The sequence below is a fragment of the Aedes albopictus genome, chromosome 2, assembly GCF_035046485.1.
Source record: "Aedes albopictus strain Foshan chromosome 2, AalbF5, whole genome shotgun sequence".
In the NCBI taxonomy this organism is placed as follows: Eukaryota; Metazoa; Arthropoda; class Insecta; order Diptera; family Culicidae; genus Aedes; species Aedes albopictus.
In genome coordinates, this window is record NC_085137.1 from 488,885,552 (window position 1) to 488,909,650 (window position 24,099).

The 24,099-nt window shown below is 38.8% G+C and overlaps 1 protein-coding gene across 4 annotated transcripts in view; it reads right to left on the reverse strand.

Annotated features, from left to right (window-relative positions):
• The window catches only part of LOC109423294 (rap guanine nucleotide exchange factor 4), a 957,479-nt gene that overhangs the window by 105,571 nt on the left and 827,809 nt on the right, over positions 1-24,099 (reverse strand). For all 4 annotated transcript variants that reach the window (XM_062854198.1, XM_029870605.2, XM_020077464.3 and 1 more), the window contains one exon: positions 639-960. In XM_062854198.1, the coding sequence (XP_062710182.1) occupies positions 639-960 (322 nt within the window). The remainder of the gene's footprint in view (positions 1-638; positions 961-24,099) is intronic.

Genomic DNA, 24,099 nt, shown 5'->3' on the forward strand with positions numbered 1-24,099 from the left:
GGGTAAACTAAGCTCTGAAACTATATGCTGCCGCCATCTCCCGTCTAGGAGGCTATGCGCAAACAACATTTAGGATATTTTTGGAGTATATAAGCAATGGCTCATCGTTTGGAAATGTTTGGAATCGGTGGTATTAGGATGAGAACTACTCGTATTTGTATGCGTGAAAACTGAAATATTACCAGTACTTTGAGATCGAACTCACCAAAATGGTTTCTTCAGAAATAATCCATGTGTATTCGATCATTTATTTAGTGGTCACGTAAAAAATCATTAATAAAAATATACCATTGCCTAATTGACCCCACAATACCCTGAATTTTCAACATTTTAATGACTTTTTGTATGTAACATTACTCAGTGGAGTTGGGGCGATGGTATCCCAGCGAAAAAATCTATAAAATCATAACAAATGCCGTAAGCAGAAATTCTCAAATTTAGGGGGAACTGGGGTAAAACGGGCTCTATAACTCGCTTCAGAGCAGTTGCCCGTACATGAGTCATCCACCAACCAATTCTTGAGAAAATTTGCTTTCGAATAAGCCATCGATGGTCACATAGGGTCTAGTATTAAGAAAGTTATTATTTTTTCTACCTTTGGGCTTGATTTTGCCCAATGTGCACTGCTCCGAACTCACCTCGATGAACTCCACCGCCAGCGGGTCGTCGAAGACTGCGTGCCGCACCGCCAGCACCCACCGCTGAATGAATTGCACCACCCGCCGCTTGCAGGTCATAAAGAACTCCTGGTCCTCCTCGCTGGCCGTCCGCATGTCCACCTCGGTGTCCGCGTGGTAGGTGCTCGCCAGCTCGTCGATCAGAATCGGCGTCGGCATGAACACGATGTGGGTCAGTAGAAAGTCGTCCAAAAACGGATCGTTTGGTCCCGCCTGACCGCCCAGTCTTGTCTCCAGCAGGTGCTCCAGCATCTTCTGTGGCGTGCCGGACATCACAGTGTATCTGCGGGGGTGGGGAAAAAATGAAGGGATTAGGAGGGCAAGCTTCAGTCGACACGGCGCGCGGTTCTGAGTACAAAAATAATGAGGACACGTGCAGATCCGACCGAAACGGGAGCATTACTTTAAAGAGTAATACGTGAAAATGGCGGAACAAATTTTGCAAACTGAAACCTCTGAGACGAACTTCTAGGCATATCACGACTTCTCAAATGCTATGCAAACTACACGGATTAGGTTGAAAAACAAATCGTTTGAAAAGACTAAAAAATGTACACAATAACTGCTTGTTTTTTTTTTTTGTAAATTAGGGCTCTGATTCATTTTTCAGCATTCTTATTACTGTTTGTCAAACTAATATACTATTTTTCGATAGTATTTTTTATATCAACAGTAACTAATAAAAAAAGAGTAACTAATAAAAAAGTTCAAATATCAAAAGGCGAAAGGTGATGAGGAAAAAGTTAATCATCAAAGCAACAATTTCGATTAGTTTTGAGAAGGTTGTGCAAGTCGTCATAAAACCTAAATTCAGGTTTTAAGATAACACTAAAACCTTCTGAAATTTGTTTCAATCCAAACTGATGCTTGGGAAAGCTTTTCAAAATACCTGTTTTTAAAATATCAGTTTGCAAAATTTGTTCCGCCCTTTTCAAACGTTGATCTGGGATTCGTTAACAGGTGGCTACAAAGACACAACAGCCAAAGGGAAAATGTTTTTCGCGCGAAAACGGTTACAATGTTACTCGGACTAGCGGAAAGGATGATGATGATTGATGCGAGTTGTGCTTCGTGCCCAGGCAGTCAGTGGCAACACACCACCGGTGCAGATGGATTGTCTAAGGTAGCTAAACGTAAACAAATTTCCTTAATTAAAATTTCCCGGTAAACATGCAGTACCTACAATAAAAGCGGGAAGGATGGGATGTGTGATGTGTTACTAGCTACCGCACACCACCACCGGTGCGGAATGATGAAATGATAAAGTGATGTGGCGATGATTTCTTCAGAGAACAGACATTGTATAATACATTGTGTTGAGTCGAGTAAACAGAGAGATTTTGCACTCATAATAGTTTCTGCAAATTGCTAAGATTTTTCGCCAACTGGTTTTCGGGAATGACAACTCCATTCTGAAGGAGTTTGAAAATTGAAGCGTTTTACCTCAGACGAATGGAAATTTGCTTCTCTTTGACCGGTGCTTTTCAACCCAAAGCGGTAGCAATATGCCTTCCCCAAGTAACATTTTAAGTTTTGTTCGGCTCTATAAGAGATCTTCATGACCAATTTCATAAAACTTGCAATAAAACTGATTTATACATCAAAACCTCTTGATAACCTCTTTAAGAGCATCTTCCGGCTATGTGGACCACTCTCGGAGTTGTTTTGCAAACCACATTAAGAGTAGCAATAAAACAATTTTAAAACCTAGTTGAAATTTCTACATTCTCGAAAAGAGGTTATGATGACTGTTGTTGTTTTTTTTTTAACAAAAACTATGACAGCTCAAGATGCAGAGAAGCTTCTTCGATAGCACGTAAAGTTCAGGAGGGTACATCATTCGTAAGTAGAAAGCGATCATATCAAAGTGATATTTTAATAGTTATTGTGTTGGTAGGCTTATGCGCATTCAATTTTACCGTGAATATAGGGGTTGCAGAAACATAAAATTGATGCGCTTCGAAAATGGTGAATATTATCATCTTGGAATGAAATAAATCAATTTGTTTATTTAGTAAAACTATCTCGAATCACAATATAACTCAGCTAAGAGAGTTCATTTATGTGAGCATATTATGGAAAAGGTGGCAAACTATCAATTCATTGCTTATTTGAACAAAATTAACTATTTTCCATTTACGTCAGCTAATTTTTCAATATGGCGACGACCATTATAAGCGAAAATAAAACGAAAGCAAGTTTACTTTTATGGTGACCGCAATAAACCTAGCAGTGTCGTAGTTTCTGCTTTTCCACCAACAGATGTCGTCACTAATCGATCGGATCGCCATCTGTTGAGAGTTTGAACAGTTTTATTGTGGTAATAATGAATGCCAGAAGGTTTACATATCGGAGAGTTTTGTTTACACTTAAAATCTGGCTTTATGGATATCTTCAAATATACTATAAAACATTTCATCACTTGTTTTTAATAAAAGTAGTCATAAAACTGTAAGTTTTAATTATTGCTGTAATAAACCCCTAATAAAAATCAAAGAAAACCAATCAGCAATGGAATTGTTACTTGGGTCATTGAATAGAGTTAATAAACTATAGAGGACGAATGTCGCTGCCGTCCCCTTTGTTCTCGCTCGCAAACATGTCGGGTATCTATCTGTCAAACTGCATACTTTTTCGCTTTGTCACTTATAGCCCGGCCTATCTCCGCCAGCAAGAGATGTTTCGGCAGTGACGCCAGCGACATTCTTCCTCTATAGTTTATTACCTCTATTGGTCATTGGCTAATGTCGAATTCGTTTATTCCCGACGGTGCACTGCACCGGTGTAGCAATTGACACCGGAAAAACGAACGGTTTCGGTGCAATATGTTGACAGCTTATGATGGTATTAGTAAGAGCGGGTGAGAGCGTCAATGAAAATAATGAAAAATGTCGAAAATAAACATAATCAATGTTTTCATGATTCAGTGATGAACAAAATTATTTCAATTTATTTATATTTTTACTTTCTATATATTAGGCCTGTCCAGCTTTTCAAAAATGTTCTCTGATTCTCAAGTCCACCCCCGTATTTTGATTCGCATCCTGAAAGAAGTAAGTGGTCAAATTTCAGTCAAACCCATTGAAATTAAAAGGTGCATCAAATCAATTTTGTGTTTTTTTAACTATTTTCGAACTTCAAAAAATCATAACTACACTAAAACTTTTCAAAATTTAATTCTTTCGGCAGAAATTGGAAGATATACTTGGTTGCTACAAGTTTTCTCCGAACTTCGCATGCTAATAAAATTGAAGGAAACATGTGTAATTATCACATTTGTAATCAGAAAAACCTTAAAAAGTTGATTTTTTGATAGATTTTGTTCTAGAACACCCTAATATACGTAATATGTTAGATTTTTTAAAACGGCAATATATTCTCTAATGTTTTGTGGTTATTTGCTTCTTTGACATCAACTCTGTAGGAGTTGAGCAAAAATTATTAAAATTCGTGAAAGCCAAATGTGTCCTAAAAACTAGCTTTTCGGGGGCAATCATGCTTGGGCGCGCAGAAGGTGGCATCGCGTCAGCATTGATATTGATGGCCATCACGCTTGTTTGTTTACACCCGCGATAAGGGGTAGCCAAGGTAAACTGCAAGGAAGCAAAGCTACCACGTTCAGTACAATTTTGCGCCACAGCGTGATTGCCCCCAAAAATCTAGTTTTTTGGACGAAATTGGCTTTCACGAATTTTAATAATTTTTGCTCAATTCCTAGAGCATTGATGTCAAAGAAGCAAATAACCACAAAACATCAGAGAATACTATGCCGTTTAAAAATATCGAACTTATTACGTATAGTAGGGTATTCCAGAACAAAATATATCAAAAAATCATATTTTTAAGGTTTTTCTGATTACAAATGTCGTAATTACAAATGTTTCCTTCAAATTTATTGACATGCGTTGTTCGGAGAACTTGTAGCAAACAAGTATATCTTTCAATTTCTGTCGAAAGAATTAGGTTTTGACAAGTTTTGTGTAGTTATGATTTTTTGAAGTTCGAAAATAGTCAAAAAACACAAAATTTATTTGATGCACATCTTAATTTCAACGGATTTGGCTAAAATTTTGACCAGTTACTTCTTTCAGGATGCCAATCAAAATATGGGGGTGGACTTGAGAATCAGAGAACATTTTTGAAAAGCTGGACAGGCCTACTGTACATATTGTCGTATAACTAGTGGAATCAACCATAGTTAGCTCACAGTTCGCATCGTACCCTTGTGCTGTGCGGACGTAAGCTCTCTCTGCTCCAGGAAGTTTTACTACCTACATCAACAACAATCTTCAACAGTACTTCTAAGTACTACCTACAATAGCACTTTTCAGCGCTAAATTTATACCTACTGATTCCTTTTCGATTCTTGCCTGGACTCGTGCCTTCGATTATTCGTTTGACCCGTTTACGGAAGTATAACTCCCTGAAACGGTGGTAATCCTACTTGGACACCGATTAGGGAAAAAAAAAACCTCCTGGAAGGTCGCTTCTAATTAAATCATGGTTGCATCATCGAACAAAAGGAAGGATGAATCTTTGAATTCACCGCTTCCTTCCAAAAAAGTGGGATTCAAAACTGTTGCAAAATGCGGCAAAATTAGAAGAAAAGGAGAACTTTCAGCATCTCCGCTTCCTTCTAATAAAACAATTGTTTCTGATGAAAATTTCGTTGAAATGAGTAATCCCATATAGCCGAGGCGGTAAACGCACGGGTATTCAGCATGACCCTGCTGAGGGTGACGGGTTCGATTCCCGGTCGGTCCAGGATCTTTTCGTAAAGGAAATTTCCTTGACTTCCTTGGGCATAGAGTATCTTCGTGCCTGCCACACGATATACGCATGCAAAATGGTCATTGGCAGAGGAAGCTCTCAGTTAATAACTGTGGAAGTTCTCATAGAACACTAAGCTGAGAAGCAGGCTTTGTCCCAATGAGGACGTTACGCCAAGAAGAGAGAGAGAGAGAGAGAGAGTAATCCCTATAAAACGCTGAACAATTGAACTCAATCCAGTCCAAGTAATAAAATGAAAAAGAATTCTCAGCAGGGTATCTCTCAAGAATTTAAAATATTTGGACAAGGCGAAGAAAATGTTTCATGTTCAAGTGACATGGGAACATTTTCGTAAGACTGGCGGAAATTTCCAGAGTCCAACTCAGTGCCGTCAGTGCCAGGGTTGGGGACATGGAACGAGTCCCCAAGTAACACCGAAAACATAATCAGAAGTCCTAAACAAATCATTTTGTCCTATAACAGTTGTTTCAAAGTTTTTCAAAACAAATGTTGTCTTGTATAAGTCATATTCATGATTCCAAAAACTAGTCTTTGATGATCTCTTATTAAAAAGTCGTATTTAGTCTTTTCAAACAAATCTGACATGTTGTTATCAATTTTGTTGGATATGTTCTAATAACGTTTATTTTGCCGCAATATGACAAGTCTGATTAAGTTTTATATTTGTCTTAATATGTTCATCAAACATATTCTCGGTAGGGACTTTCGGTTCTTCAGATTTGTGCTCATGAAAATTCGAGGTGTGGCTTCGTCATATCTTCACCTTAACGTTTTGATAATAAATGCAAATACATTACAACACTCCAATTTATTGGGTTTTACATTACAACATATTGCCTGTATTGCACGCGAACTTTCAATAGCGAACTTTCAATAGATTCTTCTCTATACTACTGCCGTCCAACTTACCCGATTATTGTAATAAATATATAAACTATCACAATATTTTGCAGCTCACATTTATATCTTACAACATAAAATGGCTTGAGTCTTCCTGTAATAGTTTATTTAAAGACCACTTCAGACGTCAATCCGAAGCACTATCAGGAGGATTTGTTTTGCTATTTATAATAATGGTATTAGTTTGCTTGAATAAGATGAATGGGGTCAATAGTGACGTAGATCGCAAAGGAAACTTCCTTGAATTTCTTCATGCCTACCACACGATAAACAAATGAAAGCCCCTCTACAGCTCAACAGACTCAATATGTTTGATAAGTCGTTTTAGAGTAATATTTTCAGTCTTACTTCCAATACTTGTTTTGGTTAAGTTCTGTCGAAACATAATATGTTTCATTTGTTCTTATGAAGTCATATTGAGGGTTTCTGCAGTATGTATGCAAACATGTGTAACATGATGACATGTTCAGTATGTGTCATGAATCATATATGAGTAACATTTTCAGTCTGTCTTTCCATACTTGTTTTCGATGAAGTTTTTGTTAAACATAATATGTTTTGTTTGTTTACATTAAGTCATATTGATGTTTTTCAATAAGTAAACAAACATATGTAACATAAACTAAAGTCATTATTTTTAACTAGGCTATGTTACACTACCGATCATAAAAATGTCGATATGATGTTCAATATGTAATAAATTAAGAATAAAAACTATACTTTTACCGTGCCAATGCTCTACAATTTTGATTGTATTAATTAATAAAATTTCAATTGGCTCGACGGCATACATCCATTTTATCATCCTGGAAAAACTAGTAGTGTACCATTTTTCTAGATGGAAATTCTTATTTAATGATATTGATTTTCACGAGGTAGTGACACTACCTCCTGTCAAATTTTCGTTTATAAAATCAGCCCAAAAATGTGAAATACATTTTCTTCTTCTTCTGACAATGTCAAAACTGGACCAAAGCATGCTTCTCAGCTTAGTGTTAGTCTACGAGCACTTCCACAGTTATTTATTTAGAGCTTCCTCTGCCAATGTCAATTTTGCATGTGTATGTCACTTTAAAATTTCCAAAAAATTTCTTCATTCGTATCCATATAAATTGTGATGGCTATATGTATGACATTGTAAAAAGAATATTCTCAATTTACATTTACAAATTTTCCAGATTGGTAAGCATTAAGCTAATTTCTAATCATATCTCGAATCATTTAGCATGCAGTGTCCAATACTTTTAATATTTATAAAATATCCAGTCAAATATCCCATTTTTATCCATGATGTATGATTTTTATTGCAGGAATTAGAAATATTATTTAGGAAAACAAGCACTTTAGGTTACACATGCTCAAGTAAAACGATGGTTTTAATTTGTTTTACTTTAGCATCCTTCAAAGATACGTGTTTATAAGGCGCATTAAATTTATCGAAGTACAAATGCCTATTTCACCAGAAAAAATGACTCGTACCACAATTTCTGGTCATAGAAAGCCAATTTTAAGTTGAAATAGTTTAGCTGAAATAATATCGCAAGCCATATTTTGCACCTGAATAGTTTTTTTTTTACATTTTGAAACATTGTTGAATACGGTTATGCAACAAACATTGATTACGCTTTAGAAAAGAAACTAAATTTTCATCCTCAATTAGAAAAAGAAGACGTGTAGTTTGTTTATTGAAAGTTGTCAGAATTATATACTGTAAAACATACTAAGAAACATTATTAAGTATGCTTTGATTCATATAGAACATAATTATAACATCTAAAATATGTTGCCGAAGCTCCACCTTCTGCGCTTTTTCGGTCATATATCTGTATGAAAAACGGTTTTATTGTTATGAACCAAAACACAGTAACTGGTCATATTGGAGTCGAAATAATTCCTATAGAACATGTTGTGTTACTTGGGTCATTGCCACATGGATGCTAAATGCATGATTTGTGGAGGTTCTTCTCACGCTAAGGACAACTGTCCGGTAAAGGAAGATACCACAAAGTTTAAATGTTCAAATTACAGTGGCAAAGAGGATGAGCTCTTCCATTTTTTAACAGTCAATAATGTGCATATTGCAGTTATTACAGTAACCTGTTTTAAACCTGGGTCTTCAATCAATCGAAACCCAAACTATTTTATTTATAGAAATGATCGCCTAGATCTAGATGGAGCATGTGGTGGAGTTGCTATCATCATCCACAAGCTCATTAAGCACAAATTTTTTTCATCATTTTAAACCAAAGTTTTTGAAACTTTGGGTGTTTCTGTTGAAACAAACTTTGGTAAACATACTTTCATTGCGGCAACATGCCTTTTCAATGCACTGGCCAGCAAATAGATTTTCTTAAATATGACTTGCGAAAACTGACGCGCAATAGAACCAAATTTTTCATAATTGTTGGTGATTTTAATGAGAAACACCGTTCGTGGAATAGTCTTCAGTCCAATTCAAACGGCAGGATTTTATTTGATGAGTGCTCTTCAGGATATTTTTCTATTCAATATCCCGATAGCCCCACTTGATTTTCTTCTGCTAGAAATTCCTCAACAATTGATTTGGTCTTAGGTGACTCAAGTCAGCATTGTAGCCAATAGTTTTTTTTTCATAAAAAAAGAAAAAAAAAATGGTTACTCATGCTGACTTCGATTCTGACCATCTTCCTGTAACATTTCAAATTTCCCATGAAGCGATTTTTAATCCCATCAGCTCTATTTTCAATTATCAAAGAGCTGACTGGAATACATATAAAACATACATCGATAGCCATTTAGATGTTAATGTTTCATTGGAATCACATTTCGATATTGACAATGTCCTCGAAACTAATAATAATAATAGTCGAAGCAAGAGACGCAATTATTATTGACGACGATCTGAAACTTCTGATCTGTCTTAAAAACGTGAGAAGAAGACAATTCCAACGAACTCGAGATCCTGCTTTGAAAGTAATCTGGCAGGATCTTCAGAAGGAAATTAAAATACGTTTCACAAAATTGAGAAACAAAAATTTTGCAAATAAAGTTTCTCAATTAAACCTCGGCTCCAAGCCATTTTGGAAATTGACAAAAAAAAATTAAAAAGCCTCAGTAGCCTATTCCTGCGCTGAAAGAGGATAACAAAATATCATTAACTAATCCTGAAACAGCACAAGAACTTGCCAAACAGTTTGAAAGTGTGCATAATTTCAGTATAAGTCTCACTAGTCCAATTGAACATCAGGTAGCCCGCGAATACGAAGACATTCTCAATCATGAGAACATTTTTGACAATTCATTGGGCACTGATTTAGACGAAGTGAGATCTGTTATTAGGAAGTTTAAGAATATAAAAGTTCAGGGTGGTGACGGAATTTTCTCATCAAAAAACTTCCAGAAAGTTGCTTATCATTTTTGGTTAATATATTTAATAAATATTTTCAGTTGGCATATTTTCCTGAAAAATGGAAAAATGCTAAGGTTGTTCCAATTCTGAAGCCTGATAAAAATCCTGCCGAAGCTTCTAGTTATCCTCCTATTAGTTTACTGTCATCTGTCAGTAAACTTTTTGAAAAACTTATTTTAAATAGAATGAAGATTCACATTGATGAAACTTATATTTTTGACAATGAGCAGTTCGGACTACTCATCAACTTTTACGGGAACCGAATTTTGTTCGTTCTAATAAATCTGAAGATTTTTCCACTGGGGTAGCACTTCTTGACATAGAAAAAGCATTCGATAGTGTTTGGCACGAAGGTTTAATAGTAAAATTTGAAAAATTTTAACTTTCCACTATACAATAATCCAAAATTTTTTAGGGGCCGTCCGTATATCACGCAGACAGAAAAATCGTGGTTTTTTACACCCTCTCCCTTCCCCATGGACAAGCGTGGATTTTACGTTGACCCCTACCCCCTCCCCCAATGTCCACGTGAACATAACTAAAGATTTTTCCCTTTTTTGATTTAGAAATTTTTTTAAAATGATTTTTTTCGTTGGCAATGTTTTATACAGGGTGTTAGGTTCCTGAGTGCAAACTTTTTAAAGGGTGATAGAGGACCATAAATGGTGAAAAACATTGTTCTACGCATATGGTCAAATCTCAATCGTTACGTAGTTATTGAACTTCCCATGTTTTTGACTCTTATTGCCTTAACTGGCTATAACTTGAAAATGGTCAAACTTATCGAAATTTTTTTACCCTAATTCGAAAGATTATTGAATTTTCTATCAAATGGCATCTTTGAACCGATTGGTTTAGTTAAATAACTAAGTTTTCTAGAGCAAATAGCTTAAAAGTTGTGTGTTTTAATTAGTTTTTGTCAATTATCTTTGAAAAATGCATAATAATTTAAAATTCTTTCTTTGGCAAAGTTGTGGCCCTTGTTCCACTTTACAATTCGTTCTTTGACATCAAACTTCTATCTCTTATCGTTTTCTTGCAATTTCGATTTTAACATCGCATTTCAGATTATAAATTAGCAACTGTCATGGAAAGCACTTTTTTGCGCATTGTGCCGCACATTTAAATCAAAATTGCAAGAAAACGATAAGAGCTAGAAGTTTGGTGTCAAAGAACGAATTGTAGATTGTAATAGGGGCTACAACTTTTCCAAAGAAAGAATTTTAATTTATTACGCATGTTTCAAAGATAATTGACAAAAACCAATAAAAATACACTACTTTTAGCTATTTTGCGCAAGAAAACTTAGCTATTTAACTAAACCAATCGATTCAAAGATGCCATTTGATAGAAAATTCAATAGTCTTTCTCATAAGGGTAAAAAACTTCGATAAATTTAACCATTTTCAAGTTATTGCCAGTTAAGGCAATAAGAGTCAAAAACATGGGGAGTTCAATAACTACGTAACGGTTGAGATTTGACCATATGCGTAGAACAATTTTTTTCACCATTTATGGTCCTCTATCACCCTTTAAAAAGTTTGCACTCAGGAACCTAACACCCTGTGTTGCCGCTGGGAGCACTGCCTCAGATACGCATACTGCAGGGCCAGCCCGACCGAAACGGAATGTCATTCCGACAGATCCGTCAACTGTCAACGAAGAGGAGTAGATGAAGAAACAACGTAGATATTGATCATTGTTTCGTGGCATGTGAATGATAGTGCACATATGCGGACTTGTGAAAACTATTTCTCTTAAAATTTCCAACAAAACTGAAGTTTGACTTAATTTGTTATTTCCTTAAAACTAATTTGTTGGGACAGTAAGTGGATGAATTATAAAACTTAATACTAGGACACAGTTATAAAATATCTTGATTTACAGAACTCGAACAGATTGAGGTTAAAACTTACATAGCTAGTGGTCGTAAAATTCTACTAGTTATCAGAAGGTACTTAATTAAAACATGCACTTATGACTAGATTATGGATAGAATTTGTTCGATTACAGTTGAATTTGATTGGGCTAGAGCAGCAGAGAAGAACCGGTTATATTGTGGTGGAAACACCGTATGTGTAAGTGGACAAAATTGTTAAACCTAACCAAAACTAATTGAATACATTTTGCAGTTTAAAGCTTCACTGCACTACCGCATCAAACCTGTGTCTGTGTTGCTGAAAACCTGGTGTTCAGTTCCCCTTGGTTCAATCCCTATTCTGCCCCCGCTCAACAAATCTTTAAAACATACGGTATGAGTGTGAATAAAACACCAGAAACCTCTAAAGATAACGAAAAGGGAGGCTGCGTTAATTGCTCGCGCCCCATTTCATACGACAACATCGTCCAATGTGACCAATGCGATAGTTGGTGGCATATGCGTTGTGCAGGAGTGACTGCATCGATAGCCAATCGACCGTGGACGTGTCGGACTTGCCTACCGTTGAGTGTAGGCACTTCAACCAGCAGCAACTCGGCTCGGATCGCCTTGCGTCTAAAGCAGATAGAAGAAGAACGCGCAATCCAGCAGCGAGAGTGGGAAGCTGAGAAACGAGCACTTCAGCAAGAGAGGAAAACTATTCTGGAAAAGTACCAGCTGTTAGAACAGCAACTACAGGAGAATGCGGACAACAAAAGCAGCCGTAGTCGAGTGAGCCAGCGCTCCAAATTGCAACGTGTGAACCAGTGGATCAATGAGCACGAAGGTGCGGTTGGTGGAAGAACGGCCATGGATGAAAACACCGCCCGGATGATAGAAGATAATCAGCTCGAACAGCTAGGTAGTATCGGACCGCTGGCTGTGGGCCCGGCGACTAGAGCCACGACGACCGAGACCGCCAAGGAAGGGAATCCAACCGCAAATGCTCCGCCGGTAGATTCCATCGTTAATCAGTGGGAAATAAAAGGAAATCAGCAGAACGTCACTGGTGTACTCGCCAGGACCGACCCGAAGAATCGAGGACCAATCTTGGATAGCGTAAGGTTCAATGAAGGTAACAAAATCCCCTTGGCACCCCCCGTAATGCCACCAGGTAAGTCACCCGTTAACACCCACCAAAATAAGCAATTTACCACCCAACCAAATGATAATAATTATCAAGATGTGCTTGCAAAGTTAGGGTCAATAAGTCTGACTCCCAACGTGGAAAGTCCAGCAAGAATCTTTAGCTCTGAGCCACTTGTAGAAGGCCAGAGCTCTCGTTTTGCTTCCCATCCCATTCCATCAGGGGGGAACGAAAATCAAAGTGCTCATCTAGCCAACATCAGTACAAATGCTAACCATCCGCAGTCAAATGCCCCTCGCGCAGTCTTGTCATCAGAAGTGTCTGGTTCCGTACCATCCCCCTCGCAGTTAGCCGCACGACAGATCATGCCCCGCGATTTGCCTCCCTTCGCCGGTGACCCTGCTGATTGGCCGATTTTCGTTAGTGCGTTTACCAATACAACTACCGCGTGCGGATATTCGAACGTGGAAAATCTCGCGAGATTGCAAAGGTGTTTGAAAGGTGCAGCTTATGAAGCCGTTCGCAGCAGACTGCTCCTACCAGCTTCAGTGCCGCAGGTGCTGAACACTTTGGAACTTTTGTTTGGAAGACCGGAGCTGTTGATAAATGTCCTGTTGGAGAAAGTGCGAGCTACCCCGGCGCCTCGAGCCGAGAGATTGGAAACACTCATCGAGTTCGGGATGGCCGTTCAGAGCCTGTGTGACCACCTAGAAGCAGCGGGTCAACAAGCTCATCTAACAAACCCACATCTTTTGATGGAGTTGGTGGACAAGCTGCCCGCCCACGTAAAAATGGAATGGGCGAGTTTCATGCAGACATACCCGTTAGTGAATTTGAAAACCTTTGGCGATTTTATGAACGGTGTGGTGATTTCGGCTAGCAAAGTGACCCTGTATAGCGGAGGGATAAATAAAACAAGTTTGGCGGAGAAGTCGAAGGAAAAATTCAAAGGATCGATCAACGCGCACGTGAGTAAAACGGATTTCCCAAGAAGTGACGAGAAGCTGTGTTACGTCTGTGACGACAGAGGACACCGAGTTCGTGATTGCGACGTTTTTAAGGCACTAACTGTCGACGATCGTTGGAGGGTTGCGCAAACGCATGAACTATGCCGTAGCTGTCTGTACGCGCACGGCAGAAGAAACTGCCGATATGCTAACCAATGTGGAATCAACGGTTGCACATTCCGCCATCACCCGCTGCTGCACTCCAACCGGACCAATCAGTCTTCACACGGAACTATTCATCAAGATGTTGAGTCAGCCGGTATACATACACACGGTATATCGAATGATTCACTGTTGTTCCGTATTATGCCTGTGACGCTCTATGGACCTCGTAAGGCTGTGGAAACCTACGCCTTTCTCGACGATGGGTCGCAACTTACGTTGATGGACGAGGCGCTTTTAAGCGAGCTTGGAGTTGGTGGCAAGCTGATGCCCCTCTGCTTGACCTGGACAGGCAACGTGTCCCGAATAGAAGCGAACTCGCAGCAACTACAACTAATGATATCGGGCGTTGACGAAGGAAAGCGTTTAAAACTTGATGACATCCGTACCGTGAAACGACTTGCTCTACCGGGGCAATCTCTGCGAATCGAAGACCTTGCAAACAGGTTCCAGCATCTCCAAGGTCTACCAATTGCTGATTATGAAAATGCCATTCCTCGTCTGCTAATTGGAGTCAACAATTTGCATCTCACTGTCCCATTAAAGGTGAAGGAAGGAAACATCAATGAACCGGTAGCGGTGAAAACTCGGCTAGGTTGGAGCGTGTATGGCGGACGAAATATCTCATCACCAAACTCACTTAACTTTCATGCCTGTGAATGTGTCGATGGTCAGAATCTGCATGAATTAGTGAAGAGCTACTTCACGTTGGAGGATGTTGGAATCAAGACAACGAATGCGCTAATTTCAGCGGAAGATCGAAGGGCTCAACACATTTTGAAGAAGACCACAGCGCGAGTAGGAAATTGTTACGAGACTGGCTTACTGTGGAAATACGACAATGTGGAGTTTCCGGATAGTTACGCGATGGCTTTGCGAAGACTCGAGTGTCTGGAGCGTCGAATGAATAGAGATCCGACGTTGAAGGAAAATCTAACACGCCAGATAGATGAATATCAACAAAAGGGGTATGCACATCGAGCCACCGAGGAAGAGTTGTCAGCTGCTGATATGAAACGAATCTGGTATCTACCCCTTGGAGCGGTGGTGAATCCGAAAAAGCCGGGAAAGATCCGTCTCATTTGGGATGCGTCTGCCATGGTCAATGGCATATCTCTCAATTCGCTACTTTTGAAGGGTCCCGATCAACTGACTTCCTTATCTGCTATCTTAGTCCGTTTTCGACAGTTCGGTATAGCTGTATCAGCTGACATAAAGGAAATGTTCCACCAAATTCGAATCCGTGAGGCGGATCGACACTCTCAGCGTTTCCTTTGGCGCACTGACCCGTCAAACGAGCCAAACATTTTCCTGATGGACGTGGCGACTTTCGGCTCGACGTGTTCGCCAGCGTCCGCACAATACGTCAAGAATCAAAATGCGACTGAATTCTCCGAAGAGTATCCCAGAGCTTCAGCAGATATCATCGAGAATCACTACGTAGATGATTATTTGACGAGTTTCGCGTCCGAAGAAGAAGCTATCGAAGTTTCCAGTCAAGTACGGGAAATACACGACAGAGGTGGATTTTCGCTACGGAACTGGCAATCGAATAGCCCTGCTGTGGTCCATAGTCTTGGCGAAACCAAGGATTCAAGCAATAAACACATGTTCTTGGACAAGAGCAGTCAGTATGAGCGGGTTCTCGGTATGTTATGGCTAACGGATGAAGACAAGTTGGGCTTTTGTACGCAGATGAAAGATGATGTGCAACAAATAATTGAAGGCATATCTCGTCCAACGAAGCGACAGGTCTTGCGATGTCTAATGAGCTTCTTTGACCCTCTGGGTTTATTAAGCTTTCTTCTTGTTCATGGAAAGATTCTTCTGCAAGATATCTGGCGAGCTGGAATCATGTGGGACCAAGAAATTGATGGAGATCAACAGGAAAGCTGGCGAAGATGGACCGAAGCGCTGAAACAGATACAAACGGTGAAGATTCCCCGATGTTATTTCCCTAACGCTACATCTGAGCACTACCGTCGACTACAGTTACACATTTTCGTGGATGCGAGCGAGGTCGCATATGCGGCTGTCGCTTATTTCCGTATTGTCGATCCAAAAGGAGCGATACGCTGTATTTTGGTGGCAGCAAAGACCAAAGTAGCCCCACTGAAACCAATGTCAATACCCCGCTTGGAACTGCAAGCAGCTGTACTTGGATCTAGATTGCTACGCTTTGCACAAGAATCTCATAACGTAACCGTGACGCAGCGGTTCTTGTGGTCGGACTCATCAACTGTTTTGGCCTGGTTGAAATCGGATCCTCGCAAGTATAAGCAGTATGTGGCCTGTAGGATTGGTGAAATTCTGGAGGTAACGGAGGTGAGTGAGTGGCAATGGATCCCGTCGAAGCAGAACCCAGCGGATTTAGCAACGAAATGGGGAAATGGACCAAGCATGGATGCCGAAGGAGTATGGTTCACTGGGCCGCCATTTCTTTTACAACCCGAACTAGAATGGCCGAAGCACAACAAGCTGTTTCAACAAACTACCGAAGAGGAGTTACGCGTTTGCAACGTTCATTGTGAAGCTGTCAAGATGTCATCGGTGATCGATTGGGAGCGATTCTCAAAGTGGGAGCGGCTGCACAGAGCGATGGCGTACGTACACAGATACATAAATAACCTGGAACGACGGTGTCACGGTGGACGAACAGCTAACGGTCACCTTACTCAAGCTGAATTGCGCCAAGCTGAAACAACGTTGATTAAGATGGCACAGCGAGAAGAATTTCAAGCAGAGATGGCGATTCTGATACGCAACCGCGATAGATCAACAGCCGAGCAGCTCAATCTGGACAAAAGCAGCATATTGTATCATCTGTCACCCTTCATCGACGAGTTGGGAATCCTAAGGCAGGAAGGGAGAATCGGCGCTGCACAGTATGCAAGCATCGAAATGAAGTACCCAGCTATTCTACCAAGAAACCATAGGATCACGATGCTGATTTTGGATTGCTATCATCGACAATATCAACACGGCAACGCAGAAACTGTAGTAAACGAAATCAGGCAGCGATACCACGTGGCACGATTAAGAGCACTAGTTCGAAAAATCAGTAGTAGTTGTCTAGCCTGCCGAGTGATGAAGGCAGCTCCTCGCGTGCCCCGCATGGCGGCTCTTCCTCCCGCTCGCTTGGCGGCATTTGTTAGACCGTTTACATACGTGGGATTGGACTTCTTTGGACCTATACATGTAAAGGTAGGGCGAGGAAGTGCTAAGAGATGGATAGCACTCTTCACTTGCCTTACGATCCGAGCAGTACATTGTGAAGTCGTTTGCAGTCTCTCTACTGATGCCTGTATCAAGTCAATTCGTCGTTTTGTAAGTCGTCGTGGTGCGCCTGCGGAAATATTTTCGGATAACGGCAGCAACTTTCAGGGAACGGCGCGAGTGTTGATGGCCCAGATTCAACAAGGACTTGCGGCGACAGTGACAAGTACAACGACAAGATGGGTATTCATTCCTCCAGCGTCCCCACACATGGGGGGCGCTTGGGAGCGCATGGTGCGCTCCGTGAAGCAAGCGATGTTTAGTGCGTATCATTCGGATCGGAAGCTAGATGATGAATCTCTGTTAACGTTCGTTGCCGAGGCCGAAGCTATTGTCAACAGTCGACCTTTAACTTACCTACCCTTGGATTCGGAGGAAAGCGAAGCCCTAACCCCCAACCATTTCCTCCTGGGCAGCTCAAGAGGTATTCTACAACCAGTTGCCGAACCAACGGATTGTTCAGCGGCTGTGCGAAGCTCGTTCAGCATGATCCAACACCAGCTGGACTGTTTCTGGAGACGCTGGATTAGAGAAATGCTGCCAACGTTGACGAAGAGAACCAAATGGTTCCAAGAGGAAAGGCCAATAACGGTTGGAGATTTGGTTCTGATTGTGGATGCTGGCAAGAGGAATGACTGGACCAGGGGACGCATATTGGAAGTTATACCAGGAAGCGACGGGCGAATACGACAGGCCGTCGTGAGAACTGCGGGGGGATTACTGCGTAGATCGGTAGCAAAATTGGCTGTACTGAATATTGAGCATAGTGGTAAAACTGGGACCGGTGGCCAGTGTTACGGGGGGGAGGATGTTGCCGCTGGGAGCACTGCCTCAGATACGCATACTGCAGGGCCAGCCCGACCGAAACGGAATGTCATTCCGACAGATCCGTCAACTGTCAACGAAGAGGAGTAGATGAAGAAACAACGTAGATATTGATCATTGTTTCGTGGCATGTGAATGATAGTGCACATATGCGGACTTGTGAAAACTATTTCTCTTAAAATTTCCAACAAAACTGAAGTTTGACTTAATTTGTTATTTCCTTAAAACTAATTTGTTGGGACAGTAAGTGGATGAATTATAAAACTTAATACTAGGACACAGTTATAAAATATCTTGATTTACAGAACTCGAACAGATTGAGGTTAAAACTTACATAGCTAGTGGTCGTAAAATTCTACTAGTTATCAGAAGGTACTTAATTAAAACATGCACTTATGACTAGATTATGGATAGAATTTGTTCGATTACAGTTGAATTTGATTGGGCTAGAGCAGCAGAGAAGAACCGGTTATATTGTGGTGGAAACACCGTATGTGTAAGTGGACAAAATTGTTAAACCTAACCAAAACTAATTGAATACATTTTGCAGTTTAAAGCTTCACTGCACTACCGCATCAAACCTGTGTCTGTGTTGCTGAAAACCTGGTGTTCAGTTCCCCTCGGTTCAATCCCTATTCTGCCCCCGCTCAACACCCTGTATATAGTTTATAACTTAATGAATTACAAATATTCTGTAGCTTTCGTCATAGTTACAAATTATTATTTATTGATTTTTTTAACAAAATAATTGCAAGGGAAACCCCCTTTGAGTGACTCCTTTAAAAATCTTCTAAAAGAAGTATGTTCAACATTATTTTTAATTGAACGGAATGTTTTTTAATCCATGGTTGTCATAATTTGTTGAGAAAATTTCTCCAAAAGATCTTCCCATTGTGGAATCCTCCAGGAATTCCGCCGGAGATTCTTTCAGATGTTTCTCTGGGAATTCATAGTGAAATTTTTTAGGGGATTCCTCTAGGAGTTTCACCTAGAATTACTCATGAAATACCACGGCAAATTCGTCTAGGAGTGCCACTGGGAAGTCCTTCAGAAGACCAAAGTAAATTCCTGAAGGAGATCCTTCGGGAATTCCTCTAGAAGTTCCACTAGTGATTTCTCTAGAAACCCCACTATGATTTCTTCTTAGGCTTCCGCTGGGGGTTCTACGGTGAATTCTTTTTATACTTCTTCCGGGAGTAGCTTCGGGTACTTTCCCATAAGTTTCTCTGGGAATTTATCTAGATATTTGACAGGGAATGGCAGCCCAACTTTTTTCCCATAGATTGAAAAAAAAGCACATTAAAAAATTGAAAAACGTACCATGAATTTTTTTTTGTTTTTATTAATGTGTATTTTAACTTAAATGCTAATTCTACACTTCCGTACCTTGAACTACTTGCTTAATGTTTCTTAAAATATCAACATTGTACCCTTTATATTTGGAAATGTACCTTAAATTAAGAAAAAATGCTCCTTAATTTAGTAAGCAAATTAATAATGTGGCTCGATCCTTGGGATATTCTCCATTTGTTCCATAAAAATATGTGTTTTGATCAATAAATGATCGAGACATGTTAAATAATGCACCCATAACTAAACAGTCAAAACTCTTCCAAAAATCTTGAGATGCATGCGTTCTATTTCCATTCCTATCATAATCTGAGGGACTACACAATGGAACTCATGTATTTTCGGGTTTTGGAAGAGTTTTTTTTTTCTAGCAAGTCATGGACGGATTAATGAACATTTTCAACCATTTATTGATCAAAACACATATTTTTTATGGAACTAATGGAGAATATTTCGAGTATCGAGCCACATAATTAAAGGTACAATGCTTACTAAATTAAGGAGCATTTTTTTTTTTTCTTAATTTAAGGTACATTTCCGAATATGAAGGGTACAATGTTGACATTTTAAGCAAATTATTCAAGGAACGTTTTTCAATATTATAATGCGCATTTAATAAAATTTATGTTTCAAAAACCATTTTGCCATAGGGAATTCCTCTAAGAGTTTCACCGAGAATTCCTTTAGGAGATACTTTTGGGTTCACTAGGTATTCCTCTAGGAGTGCCACCCTAGGATTTTCACCGGGAATTTCTCTAAGAGTTTCACTGAAAATTCCTCTAAGATAGTGGTGCTCAGGTTGAAGCATACCACGGGCCAAATTCAGATTTTTTACCTTAGCAGCGGACCGCAGCATAAAAATCATTATTAAAATAAAAGGAAACATTGAATAATTAACTCTAAAAATTAAGAATTTTCTAATTTTCTTGCCAAAGCAGTTTAAGTATAGTTAAATCACAGATTTTTTTTAAATATTTTTTACAAGCATTTCTTGTAGGTTTTAGTATTGATCAAAGATCTCAGTTTAAAGAAAGAACGTGTTGAACATCGAGAATTCAATTTGATTCATATGAATTAGCATTTCAAATGCTACTTGGCTGTTATCTATCAAACATTTTCAAACAATTCAGTATCAAACTGCAGAAGAAACTAATATATAAAACTTATCTGTGGAGCGGACCTGGTGCGATGGTTAGAACACTTGACTATCACGCCGAGGACCTGGGATCGAATCCCACTCCCGACAAACTCGCAAAATGTGAGTTCTTCCTTCGGAAGGGAAGTAAAGCGTGGGTCCCGAGATGAACTAGCCCAGGGCTAAAAATCTCGTTAATACAGATAAAAATAAAAAATAAAAAATAAAACTTATCATTGCAAATTGAGGATTACGAACAAAATTTACCAAAATATTTGTTTAAACGTGTGACTCCCCACTAGTTGTAAAAAATATTTATTTGGACGTCATTCATAATAATGTTCTCAATCTAATCTCGATTGGGAAAATGTAAAAAAATAATGATAAAAATAAAAGTAAAGTTATCTACAGTAGAGGCTCATAGGAGCCTGGCAGATTATTATTTATTTCCAATCATGAAAAATGGTTACGAGTATTCATATTGTAATTAAGTATTGATGTTATTACAAATTATACTCAAATTATATCATTTTATAAGATTTAATAATATTTCAACATCAACTTTCCACGATACAATGCGGGCCGCATTTACAAGGTTCGAGGGCCACATGCGGCCCGCGGGCCACAGTTCGAGCACCACTGCTCTAAGACTATGACGATTTACTCTAGGAGTTTCAGTGGAATTCTTGCAGAAACTCCATTGGGAATTCTATCGGAAGTTTTCCTGAGGACTCTTCCAAGAAATGCTGCGGTATTTCTACATTCTTTTCCGGGAGGGCTTCTGTATTTTTTTTCTGACAAATCTTCCTGAAGTTTCCCAGGGAATTCTGTCAGGAGTTTCTCCCGGAAGTTTTCCGATAGTACCTTCGTAAATTCTTTTAAAATTTTTTGCACGGATTTTTCTGGAAGATCCTCCGCAAAATCATCAAAAGTTTTTTCTAAAATTCCTGAGGGAACTCTTGTGGAAGTTTCTTCAGGAAATCTTTCGAATATTTTCAGGACATTAATTCAGGTATTCTTTTAAAAGAGAACTTTTTGGAAGTTCTCAGGAGAACTCTACCGGATTGCTTCGATCTTGTCGTAGAGTCAGATATCAGTTCTAAATCTTTGTGCTTTGGTAACAGACGGGAAGAAGGCAACTCTCATTCTAGTACTGTATTAACTTCGAATTTGTGCGACTCGCTTGATGGTAATATTGGCTAATGCTGTTGATAAGTTCCCATGAATATTCTACCGAAATCCACCAAAATTATCTCCTGGAATTTCATCTTGTAACTCCTCCCGACTTTTTTTTAATATCTCAGGATTTTTTTTCCAAAAGTTGCTTCAGGTAAACTATCAAAATTCCAAGTCAGATAGATTACCTGAGGAATTCCACGGAGTCATGTCAGTCGATCCTGAGCGACCATTTCAAAAATATCTGAAACTTTGCACAGTTTTTCAATTTCATCTAAATCGTCATTTTTCGATATCAAACCTTCATATTCACTCACGACTAACTTTTCAGAAGGGTGTATGCTAAAACAGCTCAAAAATATTCTAAAAGCTGTACAGCAAAAACGGATTTTTCGATTGTTATGAATTTTTCAGCAAAGTTAGATAACTAAATGATGATTCCTTAGAAAATATACACTGTAAAAAAATTATTTTTTTACTTAAAAAAAATATGATTTTTGTCACAAAAACTCAAATATCTCAAAACCCTATCTTTTTACCAACGTTAATTTTTTAGGGGAAATGGCCCTTTATATCAGCTATCTACCATAAAATTTTGGTGATGGTAAACTGATAAACAAAAAAGTTATGACATTTCAAACATTTCGCAATTTTTACATTTAGTAACAAAAAAAATTTTTTTTCTGTGTAAATTATTTTGAGAATTATTTTTTGATGCTGATTTTATTGTAAAGGCTACCGCCTGAATTAAACAAGTTGTTTTCATGATACTTTTGTTTGATTATTCATAATTTCTATAGTATCTATTTGAAACTTAGACGCGATCCAGTGTTTTGATCAAAAATATTGAGAGTGTCATACTTTTTATTGTACGTGACTGGTGAAAAAATCCCTTGATAGTGTTGAAAAGCTGTTGATTATAAGAAAAATGGAATTAAACTTATTTTTAAGACAAAAGCTGTATAATAAAAGTTTTATATACGCGTATACGTCTAGTTTATCTTCAAAAAAATACCTCTTAGAGAACAGACTTTATGATCGGAAGAATGCGAGTAACTTCAACAACAACAAATGCATGAGAGTTACCTACCACGTGAAAATCCATCGCCCAGTTCACACTACCCCCACCTGGTGGAAATGTTTCACGAAATACTGCGATGTGCAATATCGTCATCAGAAGGCGCTAGTGTGAAACGTCAAACGCAAAGAAAAATGATGGGCACTCTTCTGGTTATGAAAGCCACAACCAAGATTCAAAATGATCGTTAAAGGCGTGGTCAATGAAAATTTCGTCAGTGTTACGTTTGTTTGTCTGTATACATACCATGACAATGCTCACGAAAAAGCAAAAAAAAAAAATACTACCGCTATGGATATTAAATAGTAAATTTTTTCTTCAGCCAAGCAAACAACACCAAACTAGTCAGTTAAAACTAATAAGTGATTTTGTTTATTATAATCTAACGAACAACATGAACAGTCGCTTTCTCAAAGGTCTTCAACTCAACTCTCTCTTGTAGACCGTTTGATGAAAAAAAAATGATCAAAGGAGTTACGAAATCTCACCGAAAGCACCATAGATAATCTGAAAGAGACTGGTTATGCCCAAATTGAATCCAAATTTACGCATTTGCACGTCCTGCCGTCTAGACTTTGACAAACGAGCCATCTGTATATCATCGGTAAAGCAGGGCGTAGGAAGTTTGAAAATTTCGAAAACGACAACTGAGAAATTGCCAGAAGTGCTAAGTGCAGAGAGTCATGTCACCGTACCATCAGCGACATCAGTTTAAACAATTAATCACGCCCCTTTTCAAAAATGCTTTGATATATACTTCAACATCTATACCCATTTCAATATTTTTAACGTTGCAAAACACGCTTTCAACATTCATTTTGAAGAAGAGGGAAAACTTGTCCTCAAATGTAACAGCAAATAATGAATAAACGACTAATGCGCGGAGGGCGTGATAAAATCGGAACATTACTGTACATATAATATACATAATACATAATAAAAACAGCTTGTTTTACTCACGCAAGGCCATTAACAATAAAATCAGCATCAAGCTGCGATTTCCGGCCGAAATAAAGGCAGGAACAAATCTCATTTTCTTCTTTTGTCACAGCGCTCGTTGACTCGTTAAGGGGGAGGATGATAAACAATAAATGTATTCGATGGAAAAATATCCAAACAATTAGGCAACATAGATAAACTCATCGGATTTATTAAGAAAGTTTCTGTGGAACTCGAATTACACCTTAAATTTGTTGATTTTCTTGAACATTTTATTTGTGCCCCCCTCAAAATGTTGAATTCCGACCAAAATTTTCCGAGGGGGCGGTGACATAAGAGAAAATCGAAATTTGTATTAGCCTAATTTACACTAAAAAAAAATTATTACTA